Below are 14292 nucleotides of genomic sequence, written 5' to 3' on the forward strand. Positions count from 1 at the left end.
ATATTTCAAAAGGTTTTAGGTCGACTGAGGACTCGAGAAGCTTTCATGTGGCCTGTCAACTTCCCCATCTTGCCTCACATGGTTAAAGAATATGACTTCAGCTTTTTTCTGGAACGATCCACTCTGGCTTTTACAATGGCCAAGCCATCCATTAAACCTAGGTGGCAAAGTCTCTACTACCCATTGGAGATCGATGTTTGGATTTACATTCTAATCACCAGTCTTTTTGTGTTCATCGTTCTTCTCTTGGTGAGCTCTGTTTATATTAACTTAAAACGGATTTCATTCTTCGTTCAATCATGAACGAAACGTATGTATATATATATATATATATATATATATATATATATATATATATATATATATATATATATATATATATATATATATATATATATATATATATATATATATATATATATATATATATATATATATATATATATATATATATATATATATATACACACACACACACACACACACACACACACACACACACACACACACACACACACACACACACACACACACACACAATAGTTTTATCATCATATTTGGATTCATATTTAATGTGTGATTGCACACAAAATGAATCATAGGTATATTCTACATAAACTTTAATGTACATGAGCAAATGAAGACTATATATATATATATATATATATATATATATATATATATATATATATATATATATATATATAGAGAGAGAGAGAGAGAGAGAGAGAGAGAGAGAGAGAGAGAGAGAGAGAGAGAGAGAGAGAGAGAGAGAGAGAGAGAGAGAGAGAGAGAGAGAGAGAGAGAGAGAGAGAGAGAGAGAGAGAGAGAGAGAGAGAGAGAGAGAGAGAGAGAGAGAGAGAGAGAGAGAGAGAGAGAGAGAGAGAGAGAGAGAGAGAGAGAGAGATAGAGATATATATATATATATATATATATATATATATATATATATATATATATATATATATATATATATATATATATATATATATATATATATATATATATATATATATATATATATATATATATATATATATATATATATATATATATATATATATATATATATATATATATATATATATATATATATATATATATATATATATATATATATATATATATATATATATATATATATATATATATATATATATATATATATATATATATATATATATATATATATATATATATATATATATATATATATATATATATATATATATATATATATATATATATATATATATATATATATATATATATATATATATATATATATATATATATATATATATATATATATATATATATATATATATATATATATATATATATATATATATATATATATATATATATATATATATATATATATATATATATATATATATATATATATATATATATATATATATATATATATATATATATATATATATATATATGATGTTAAATGAATACTTGCCATATTCTCTTTTTGCCTAGATGAATCGTGATTGTAAAAATGTCGAGACTAGTGCATGGCTAGTTATGAAACAAGTGCTTGGAACTTTGTTGGACGAGGCTATACCTGGAGAATTGCCACTAAGGGATTCGAAGCGCGTGGCGCTGACAGCATGGTTGATCTTCTCTTTCATCGTGGGAAGTGTTTATCGAAGCAACTTGACGGCGTGCCTGACTGTACCTAAGTACCCTCCTCGTTTGGAGAATCTCGCTCAACTAGCTGACTCAGGAGCAAAGCAAGCATTGCTTTTATTTTTTTTTTTTGTTTCTTATTTGTTTGTTTTAATTTGTTTATATTTTTTTGGTGGGAGGCGAGATAGTTAGAAAACACACACCCATTCACCCACCTACCCACACACACACATTTATGCACAGAGAGAGAGAGAGAGAGAGAGAGAGAGAGAGAGAGAGAGAGAGAGAGAGAGAGAGAGAGAGAGAGAGAGGTGGTCGGGGGACAATTAGCTGAGAAATCCATATATGCCTAGAGTTCTGTTAATGTAATTTTGTGCAAATTTTAAAGATGATCTTCCCTGCCCAATGTCTAAAACTCCCGTTGCTTCCTGAGAGTTGAAGTCAACAGGGGAAGCTGTTGAAGACTTTCCCGTTTAGGTAATTTTCATCCAGCCTTCCAAATAAGACTCCTATGATTTATCTAAATATGTTCCTTAGCGAGTTAATACATTGTGACCGAAGAGAGGAGCGGAACAGCTGAGCCCTCTTCCCCCCATCAGCCCCAGGTTCTCCAGTCCTTCCCTTATTTTCCCATCGCATGAATCAGCGACCGTTGGCTGGGCGTGAAAGGAAGACAACAGCTTTGTAGCAGGCTGGAAACCCCAAAAAAGAAAAAAAAAAAAGGCGTGGTGTAGAGAGCGGCGTACTTAATATTTGGAAAAGGAAAGTACATAAAACCGGATTCTTAAAGAGTACCTTCCACCTTCAACGAAGGTTACATAGCAATGTAGCCTTCGAGGAAGTCATATTCTTAAATGTTCCCCTTCCTTCCTCGCTCCCTTCTGTCTCAAAGGTAACGGGTGTGTTGTGAAGGTAAACCTGCTCTGGATGGATGGACGGATGGATTATGGCTTAGGCGCTGCAACAGTAAGGGTCATCTGGCACCGCTACAATATGTTAAAAAAAACCACATCGTATAAAGAAAACTAACTAAAAGTAATCAAAAACTATGAAATTAAAAGTATCTAAAAATACAATTAAAGTAAATGAAACATTAAAATACACATTATAAAATAATATTCACAGATTGGGGAGAAGGCCAGCTTCCCCCAGGTACCTAAAAACATCATGGGCAGGGGCCAGGCACGCTGGTTCGAGGGCCTTAGACACAGCTATCTATACCGCGACACCGGTAGATGTAGCGGTGTTGTAAGTCCATCAGGCTAGGGCACTCCATCAGCAGGTGCAGCACCATAAGTGGCACCAGGCAGTCATCACAGCAGGGTTGAGGGTCCCTGGTCAATAGGTATCTTTGTGTAAGGTACGTATGACCTATTCGCAGTCGCGTTAATAATATCTGTGTACGGCGGTCGCGGATATGGACGTATGTCCAGTGATGTATAGCGGAAGTAGTGAGCTCTCCCATTTTCGAGGTGGCGAGCCCCATTTGCCACCTCCTCTGCCAAATTGCAGCAACCGCTAAACGAATACACTGGAAGACATCTCGAAACAAGACAGGGGCAGGGGGTGGAGCGCGACTTGCTGCATCTTTAGCAAGGCGATCTGCCTGCTCATTTCCGGGAACATCAACATGAACAGAGATCCACCAGAACCCAACACGATATCCTCTTTTGGTAAGCAGATATAGCCACTCCAAAGCTGATAAAACCAATGGGTTAAGAGAATTAATAGAGGAGAGAGTAGTAAGATCACTGTGAGAATCACTAAAAATTGTAAAAGACGAAACCGGGAGAGTAAAAATTATCTGTAAAGCAAGGACTATGGCAGACAGCTCCGCAGTAAAGACTGATGCCACTGAAGGAAGGCTACCAGATCGGTAGAAGGAGGGAAAAACCACACTAAACCCAACACCTGCATCGGATTTGGAACCATCAGTTAAGACAGGGATGGCATCAGAATGGGTAGAATAGTGTTCTAAAAACCGTGTGTGGGACAGATCTAGCGGGAAATCCTTCTTGCCATCCATGCCAGGAGGGCATAACGAAACAACGGGAAGCTGCCAATAACCAACTCGAAGGAGTCGGAAAGAATAGACAGGAGTGGGAACGATAGCTAAATCCGTCATAAGGGAGGCGACTCGAAGACCAAAAGGTTTAGGCCCTTAGGAGACTAGGTCGAGTGACACGCCTGCGAACGCGAGTCCCCCAATACTGATACACAAGGGACCGAATCAGGAAGACGGTGGATGTGGAACCAACATCGGAGCAGCGAAGACTGGCGCCGGAGATCGAGCGGCCAGAAACCAGCATCCACTAGTAGGCTAGGAAATGGAGATGTCCGAAATACACCCGTAGCCAAGCGGACCCCAGCATGATGCACTGAGTCAAGCACGCGTAGCCTCCGTTGCAGAGGAGTAGATCTCACAACCATATTCTAGCTTGGGAAGGATAAGTGTACGGTGAAGAAGCAATAGAGTGTCCCTGTCCGCGCCCCAAGAGGTATGACTGAAAACCAGAAGAAGGGATAATGCCTTTCTACAAGACGCCTTAAAGGGGCTATCACACTGGCCTGTAATGCGCGGAACGCGGGCCATGGTTCTTGGTACGAAACCAGGAACATTATTACACACACAAGCTGCCCGCGTTCTTCCTATGCTAGGCAAACGGCCCAGCAACCATGACCAAGCCTAATCAAAATAAACCAGAACAAAACCATGCCGCTTATATCTCAACTTGTGCTTCGTTCTGGAATTGCATTTGCACTTCCTCTTGTTGAAGAAAAGTAAATTAAAAGAAACTAGAAAAAAACCTAGACGTGCGCGACGGCAACTTGGAGTCAGAGGTGGTTGCCATGAGCCCAAACTATCGACATGACATATATATATATATATATATATATATATATATATATATATATATATATATATATATATATATATATATATATATATATATATATATATATATATATATATATTTCATCTTTCTAAATTGATGAAATACTATTTAATACTCCAATATGAAAAATTTAGGCACGTTCTTTTAAGTTCATATAAAAGACTTTTATTACATTTGTCATGTTTATTTTTTCATTGGGATAGCATACGGAGTACCGGGATGGATATGAAGCCATCCCAACTTTGCTTCGCTAATCCCGGGCAAGTTCCAGCTATCTGGAGCGGATGTTCCTCGTTCCGCGTATCATAGGCCAGTGTGATAGCCCCTTAGAGAACAAAAATGGGAGACCCAAGTGAGACGGTTGTCAAACACAAGGCCAAGATATCGAGTCGCCTCCACACATGAGAGACGTTTATTGGCTAGGTATAAATCGGGATCCGGATGGACACCACGGTTACGACAAAAGTGCATGGCTACTTATACATTAGGGTGACTAGACGTCCCCGGTTTCCGAGGACAGTCCTCGATTTCAGTGACCTGTCCCCGGCTACTGCTGTCCTCGGAAATGTCCCCGGTTTTCTGTAACTGAAAGATCAGTTGAGGCGTTAAAAAACTATTCCTTTTGATTATGATAATTATGTCCTTTTATCATTACTCTTTTAGAATGTCAAGAATAAGAAGGCCTTAGTTTCCGTGAAGACGGTGAAGTGTATGGCGGACACATTTTAACAGCTAATGGGTGTTCATGATCTCAGATATTTCATCAGGTAGAGATTTTTTTTTTCTTTGCAACTTGGGTAAATAAGGCGAGAGAAACTTTTGATTGCTGGTTTAGAAATGGTACGGATAGTGTCCCCGTTTTAGTTTTTCCAGTGCAAAAACACTACATGTTTTTACCTCCCTGAACTGAAAATGTCCCCGGAATTTGTCTCAGAAATCTGGTCACCCTATTATATATATATATATATATATATATATATATATATATATATATATATATATATATATATATATATATGAATGTGTGTGTGTGTGTGTAATTCACTGTTTGATCTGCTGCAGTCTCTGACGAGACAGCCAGACGTTACCCTACGGAACGAGCTCAGAGCTCATTATTTCCGATCTTGGGATAGGCCTGAGACCAGGCACACATTACACACCGGGACAACAAGGTCACAACTCCTCGATTTACATCCCGTACCTACTCACTGCTAGGTGAACAGGGGCTACACGTGAAAGGAGACACATCCAAATATCTCCACCCGGCCGGGGAAGCGAACCCCGGTCCTCTGGCTTGTGAAACCAGCGCTCTAACCACTGAGCTACCGGGTGTGTGTGTGTGTGTGTGTGTGTGTGTGTGTGTGTGTGTGTGTGTGTGTCCGCGTCCACACTTTAAGATTTAGTTCATTGTAATAATAATAACAATTATTTTTATCATTATTATCATTATTACTACTACTATTATTATTATTATTATTATTATTATTATTATTATTATTATTATTATCATTATTAGTGACATTAGTTTTATTATTATTAATAATAAACATTATTAACATCATGTTCATTATGTGAGTTATAATTGAAAAGTCTTATTTTTACATCTATTTATTAAATAATTAAATTATCAATCTTATTTAATCAATCTTATTTTATTTTTCAGGATTACTGTGGTAGCTGTCATGGAATTGTTCGCTAGCAGCTTCAGGCAGTCAGAATCTAAGGTGTTGAAAACAATTGCAGAAAGAATGGTGTTTGTCCCGACTTCCAAGGAAGGAATTGGTCAAGCTCTCAAAGAATTGTTTGTATATATATATATATATATATATATATATATATATATATATATATATATATATATATATATATATATATATATATATATATATATATATATATATATATATATATATATATATATATATATATATATATATATATATATATATATATATATATATATATATATATATATATATATATATATATATATATATATATATATATATATATATATATATATATATATATATATATATATATATATATATATATATATATATATATATATATATATATATATATGTGTGTGTGTGTGTGTGTGTGTGTGTGTGTGTGTGTGTGTGTGTGTGTGTGTGTGTGTGTGTGTGTGTGTGTGTGTGTGTGTGTGTGTGTGTGTGTGTGTGTGTGTGTGTGTTCAGAAAATAAGAACATAAGAAAAGAGGGAAGCTGCAAGAGGCCGCCAGCCCTACACGTGGTAGTCCCTGTGTGCTTAAGCTACCTAATTCTATCTATCATCCCCATCCATGAACTTATCTAACCTTCTTTTAAAGCTCCCTATTGACTCAGCCCTGACTACATGACCACTGAGACCATTCCACTCATCAACCACTCTGTTTGAAAACCAGTTTCTTCCCATTTCTTTCCTAAACCTGAATTTTTAAAGTTTAAACCCATTATTTCTGATTCTGTCCCCGCTACTGATGGTAAGAACTTCGTTCATGTCCCCTTTGTTAATACCCTTATACCACTTAAAAACTTCTATCAGGTCTCCTCTTAACCTACTTCTCTCAAAGGAATGCAGATTGAATTTTTTCAGTCTCGCTGCATAGGGAATATCTCTCATTCCCTGTATCTTTTTAGTCATCCTCCTTTGCACTGACTCCACTGAGCTATGTTCTTATAATGCGGGGACCAGAATTGTACCGCATAGTAAAGATGTGGCCTGACCAGCGCTAAGTACAATTCAAGTATTACTTCAAGACTTCTACTTTTAGCACTTCTAAAAATGAATCTCAATACTCTATTCGCCTTATTCCCTGGCTTCAATACATTGCTTTCTTGGATCGAGATCGAAGCTAATTATGGAACATCCTAGTGTGTGTGTGTATATATATATATATATATATATATATATATATATATATATATATATATATATATATATATATATATATATATATATATATATATATATATATATATATATATATATATATATATATATATATATATATATATATATATATATATATATATATATATATATATATATATATATATATATATATATATATATATATATATATATATATATATATATATATATATATATATATATATATATATATATATATATATATATATATATATATATATATATATATATATATATATATATATATATATATATATATATATATATATATATATATATATATATATATATATATATATATATATATATATATATATATATATATATATATATATATATATATATATATATATATATATATATATATATATATATATATATATATATATATATATATATATATATATATATATATATATATATATATATATATATATATATATATATATATATATATATATATATATATATATATATATATATATATATATATATATATATATATATATATATATATATATATATATATATATATATATATATATATATATATATATATATATATATATATATATATATATATATATATATATATATATATATATACATATTATGTAGGGGAAAGATGGCCAGCTAACGGCAACATATTAAAAAAAAAAAAAGGACCACTTGAATGCTTGTTCTCTAGAACCTAAGTAGAGGGTTAGCAAATATTAGGGAGAGAATGTCTTGATATGTCCATCTTAAAAGAAGTCAACTCGTAGAAAGAGGAAAATAGAGAAGCAGATAGGGAGTTCCAGAGTTTACCAGTGAAACGTATGAATGATTGAGAGTACTGATTAACTCTTGCGTTAGAGTTGAACAGAATAGGGATGAGAGGAAGAAAACTTTGTCCATCGAGATCGCAGGAGAAGTGTGTGTGTGTGTGTGTGTGTGTGTGTGTGTGTGTGTGTGTGTGTGTGTGTGTGTGTGTGTGTGTGTGTGTGTGTGTGTGTGTGTGTGTTATATATATATATATATATATATATATATATATATATATATATATATATATATATATATATATATATATATATATTAATAAACTTAATTTTCTTTTGGTATAGTTCCGTGCATATGCGTGAGCGGTTATTTATGGAAGTGATCATCGAAGACTATTATACCAACAGAGATGGGTTGACCGACCTTTATGTAACACAGGAGAGTCTTTTAGCAGATTTTTCAGCCTTTGTAATGATCCGGGACGCTCCTTTTAAGAATAAGATCGATAAGTGCATGATGGCCTTTCACACGGTAATATCCATTTTTCAGGACTCTATGATTATGAAGTGGCATAACTGATAGTAAAAACAGATTGGGGAAAAAAAATTTGTTTCCTAAATAAAAAAAAACCCAATCATTAATAACATTCATGTTAAACAAAAATATACTGAAATTAAGTAAATAAAAAAATATTTCCATTATTCAATTACTTCCTTTTCTACAGGGTGGCTTAATAGATAAGTGGAAGGAAATGGTAATGGATGTTGTTCGAAGAGAAGGCCGACAACGGAGAAGACTGCTTGGAAATGAGGATGATAACTCTGCTAAGGTCAAGATCAAGCCCCTCACTATGGTGCACATGCAAGGTCCTTTCCTTCTCTACGTTCTTTGTGCCATTGTTTCATCCGTAGTTTTCTTTGGAGAAGGAGCTAGGGGTACTTTTCTTTAAAAAAACACACACACACACACACACACACACACACACACACACACACACACACACACACACACACACACACACACACACACGGCCCGGTAGCTCAGTGGTTAGAGCGATGGCTTCACAAGCCAGATGACCGGGGTTTGATTCCCCGGCCGGGTGGAGATATTTGGGTGTGTCTCCTTTCACGTGTAGCCCCTGTTCACCTAGCAGTGAGTAGGTACGGGATGTAAATCGAGGAGTTGTGACCTTGTTGTCCCGGTGTGTGGTGTGTGCCTGGTCTCAGACCTATCCCAAGATCGGAAATAATGAGCTCTGAGCTCGTTCCGTAGGGTAACGTCTGGCTGTCTCGTCAGAGACTGCAGCAGATCAAACAGTGAATTACACACACACACACACACACACACACACAGATATACCTTTAAGTGATAATCTATACGCCGAATATATTCCCCATTACTAGTAACACGGATTGATGTCAGTGTTTAAAACTTTCTTTTGATATCTGCTTACTTGTAGAATCACTAATATAGAAATAACTAAAGATGTAGAAAATTCAATTCAAGCCCAAATTTCATATTAACTGCTTGCCAATATAATGTCAACTTCACAGCTGTACAATTAGTCAAAAAAAAAAAAAAATCTCTTTTTCGCTTTACGGCCGTGGTTATTGTACATGGACTTTTTATTTTTCATTATTTTTTTATTTTCATTAATCGTGAGGAAAGTCTCGTGTAATTTGTATAAAACTATTTTGTACAATGAAAACGAGCAGGAAGCTCATGCACTTCATTTCTGTCCAGAATTATGCCAAGTCTGTTCTCCAACGAACCGAAAACTCTTAATAGAAACTGTCAAACCTTTCGAGACCTCACACCTAGCCGATGTCATCTGTGACTGGAATAATTGTAAAAACATGGTATTTGTGATTTTGTGACTTATAAATTATAAGTAGAGGAGTAATTTGACTGGAATGACGGTAATAACATGCTATTTGTGATATTGTGACTTATTAATTGTAGGTAGAGGAGTCGTGTGAGTGGAGGTTACTAAGGATATTTGGATGTTAAAATACACAGGTCTAAAATTATTTAAGTTGTCATTACACTAGTTGTTTATAGGTTAATTTTGCATTAGGTTTCGTGAGTCGTTAATGAAGAGCGGTGAGCTGGTGCAAGGGTCGAGCCCTCACACCTCAATGGGTGGGAAGCAATACGCGTCACAGGAAGTTGTCTGTGTGCGTGTGTTTGAGTGGTGACGGAAGTTGGTGAGTAACTCGCGACTTTAGTTACATCCACTTGATAATTAAGAAGTGTAATTACATTTATATTGTTATTTTGCAATGTATTTCAAGATAGATATTATTTTTGTCTTGTTAGCTTTTGCTTGTTTAGCAAGCAATTCGCTTGCTTGATTCCTCGGCGAGTTGTTTGGTTGCTTGTTTGATATCCCATTGGAGGCCCAGTTGACGCAATATAAGGTGTGTGTGTGTGTGTGTGTGTGTGTGTGTGTGTGTGTGTGTGTGTGTGTGTGTGTGTGTGTGTGTGTTATGTTCACAATGGTTTTATTTTGTCTTTGCTATGGAGATATTCTTATACGAAATAATCACTTTGTCACTTAATAACTCATTAGATTAAGCTGAGATGTAATTTTGTTAATTTCTCATTACGTAGATTAGGCTGTGATATAATTTTGTAACAATTATCAAGGCTTGCAGTTATGCTATCTCAATAAAGAATTGGGAGCAGTCAGTCTATATTGGTATCCTCCAACTGAGCTGAGACGGCAACATCATCTTTAATAAATTTACTCATTTATCTTTTCCTCCTTTATTTCAACCTTATGCCACCACTGCCATCTCATCTATCTCTAAAGCTGAATTCTTTGTTTAGTCTTTTGCTAAATTAAAAGTTTACTTGGATGCTTCATGACTTGTTCCATCTCTTCTTGTGCTATACATGATAGATGTTGCCCACAAAAGGTAATTGAACCTTCCATCTTCTGAATCTCATGCACTCCATATTTCTGCCCAGAATTATGTCAAGTCTATTCTTCAACTTGCCAAACACTGTTTCATAAATGGAAAATGTCAGAATCTTTCAAACTCTAACTCCCCTCGTGACTTCTGGCATCTGGCCGAAAACATCTTCAATAACTTTACTTCTTCATCTTTTCCTCCTTTATTTCATCCTGATGGCACCACTGCCATCTCATCTGTCTCTAAAGCTGAACTCTTCTCTCAAACACTGATGATATCATCCTACATCTTTCCACGTCCTTTCAGAGACGACGACCAACCCTTCAGAAGTCAACAAGTCAAGCAGGGACGCCAAAGAAAGTCTGACTTCTTATCTTTCTAAGATTTTTTATTGGGGCAGAAAAAACTTAGTAGTGTTCAATGCCTCAAAAACTCAATTCCTCCATCTGTCACCTCGATACAACCTTTCGGACAACTATCCCCTCTTTAACTGTTTCGCTCTTCTACACTGAATATCCTCGGTCTGTCCTTTACTCATAATCCTAACTGGAAACTTCACATCTCATCTCTCGCTAAAACCGCTGCTATGTTCTGCGACATCTCCGCCATTTTTTCTCGCTCCTCCAATTGCTAACTCTGTATAAGGGCTTTATCCATCCTTGTATGGAGTACTCTTTGCATGTTTGGAGGGGTTCCACTCACACAGTTTTATTAGATAGGGTGGAATTAAACGCTTTTCTTCCCAACTCCCCTCCTCTGACTGACTGTCTTCAATCTCTATCTCACCACCGAAATGTTGCACCTCTTTCTATCTTTTATCGCTATTTTCATGCTAGCTGCTCTACTGATCTTGCTAACTCCATGCCTCCCTCCACCTGCAGTCTCGCTGCACAAAGCTTTCTTCTTCCTCTCACCCCTATTCTGTCCAACTCCCTATTGCAAGAGTTAACCAGTATTCTCAATCATTCATACCTTTCTCTGGTATACTCTGGAACTCCCTGCTTGCTTCTGTATTTCTATCTTCCTACGATATGACTTCTTTTAAGAGAGAGGTGTCAAGACATTTTTCACTGAATTTTTGTTAACTCTAATGTCTTTCAGGGAACTGGCAACTCAGTGGGCTTCTTTTTTTCATATTTTGTTGCCCTTGGCCAGCTGTCCCTCCTACATAAAAAGAAAAAAAATCTCCATCCTCTGACCTCTTCAGGTTATCCATAAAGATCCTTCGTAGTATGGTTTTCATGCCTTCACAGGCCTTTACCCCCGGAAGGTTTATTGGCCTGTGACCATTTCTTCCAAATGGTGTCACTATGCTTTGCACTTTGTCTAGTCGAACTTTTCCAACTCAGGCTGACTAAGAATATTAATCTATCCTTGCTGGATTTTTTGCCTACATTCAGCCTGTCACCGCTCAAATCCATCAAACTACAGTATTATATCACTTTAATTTGCTTTTTTCTATAATCTATCTTCGAATTGAACTGCATGACCTTATATCTAATCGCCAGTATGGGATTCCACGAGGCTATTATAATGATGATCTGGTTCCCCTTAACGAGTTTTAGTCATCTTCTTTTAGGATTTTGGTTAGTTTCACTGTTGCTTTAAAGAATTTATATTATAAAAAGCTTTGATAGAGTCTGGAACAAAGATTTGACTTTTCAACGTGTTCTTAAAAAGGGTGACCGTTCGATTAATCCCTCGAACTACCGCCCTATAGCTTTAATCTTTTGCTTGTCCAAATTCTTTTAATCATTCTACAATAGGAACATTCTCTAACATCTATCACATCACAATCTTCTCTCTGATCGCCGGTATGGCTTCAGTCAAGGCTGCTCTACGGTGATCTTCCGGCTTTCCTTACTGAATCTTGCTCATCCTCTTTTAGTGATTTCGGTGAAACTTTTTATAGTTGCATTAGACATATGAAAAACTTCTGATGGAGTCTGGCATAAAGCTTTGATTTCAAAACTGCTCTCCTACGGTTTTTATCCTTCTCGCTGTACCTTTATCTCAAGATTCCTTTCTGACCGTTCTATTGCAGCCGTAATATATAGACAGCCACTGTTCTCCTAAATCTATTAACAGTGGTGTTCCTAAGGTTTCTGTCCTGTCACCCACTCTCTTTCTATTATTCATTAATGATCTTCTTAACCAAACTTCTTGAATTGGATTTTTCATTAGGTGCCGCAACAGCATGGGTCATCTGGCGCTGCTACAATATGTTACAAAACTAACTAAAAGCTATTAAAAATAACGAAGTTAAAAGTAACTAAAAATACAATTAATGGAAATAAAACACTAAAATACAGATTATAAAATGAGGATTACTAGCATCTTCATCCCACAAAGGGTGACGGCCGTTAAAGTCCTCTAGCAAGAGGAAAGGCGGAGTTAGGTCGCGCACTTGACCATCACGATCTATCCTGGAGACAGGAACCCGAGGAGGGAGATAGAGACTACAAAAAGTGTAGGACCGTCCCAGAAAGACTTCGACAGCAACCGCATGATGGGTTGAGCTAAGTTGTAAGGGGACAACGGGTATATCCTGACGGACTAGGATAGCTGTGCCACCGTAGTGGCCCTGTTCGGAGAAAGGAGTGCTAAAAAAGACACGATAGCCAGGAGGACTAGAATTAATACTATTACCAAGCATTGTCTCCTGTAGAGCGACTTAGGCTGGAGAGAACTCCGATAGTAAAGCTTGGAGTTTCCCCACGAGGCGCGAACGCCTCTACAGTTCCACTGGAGAAGCTTGAAGATGGTTATTTAGGTGCAGTGGACGGGCGGGCCTTATGACGGGTGTGCCCGTGACTCACCTGACTAGGAATGATTAATCGACGAGAAGGCACCGGAAATTGGGACATGCCGGGTCGATCGACCGCTGCCTTTCGCCCTACCGGTGAGCGATGTGAATCATCACTATTCCTACCCGGCACCGGAGGACGAGGTACGAGGAACGGCTGTGACAAAATCATCAGATGACTCCACTTCAATCAAGTCTTTTAGGCTTGATTCACACTATTGCTCCGGTCTCGCTTCGCTCACAGTCCAGTCCAATATTGTTACATGTATTTCAATGGAAGCATTCACACTGGCGCTCACATTCTGCTCTCGCTCAGCTCTCGGTCCG

General features: G+C 36.2%; 1 protein-coding gene across 1 annotated transcript; it reads left to right on the forward strand.

The window, feature by feature from the left end:
* The first annotated feature begins 8591 nt into the window (after nucleotides 1-8591).
* On the forward strand, nucleotides 8592-9205 carry LOC123518334. The gene is made up of 2 exons (XM_045279097.1): nucleotides 8592-8772; nucleotides 8966-9205. The coding sequence occupies exons 1-2, from the start codon at nucleotides 8596-8598 to the stop codon at nucleotides 9188-9190; spliced, it is 402 nt and encodes a 133-aa protein (XP_045135032.1). The 5' UTR covers nucleotides 8592-8595; the 3' UTR covers nucleotides 9191-9205.
* The last annotated feature ends 5087 nt before the right edge of the window (nucleotides 9206-14292 follow it).

Source organism: Portunus trituberculatus, chromosome 43 (assembly GCF_017591435.1).
Source record: "Portunus trituberculatus isolate SZX2019 chromosome 43, ASM1759143v1, whole genome shotgun sequence".
Lineage (NCBI taxonomy): Eukaryota > Metazoa > Arthropoda > Malacostraca > Decapoda > Portunidae > Portunus > Portunus trituberculatus.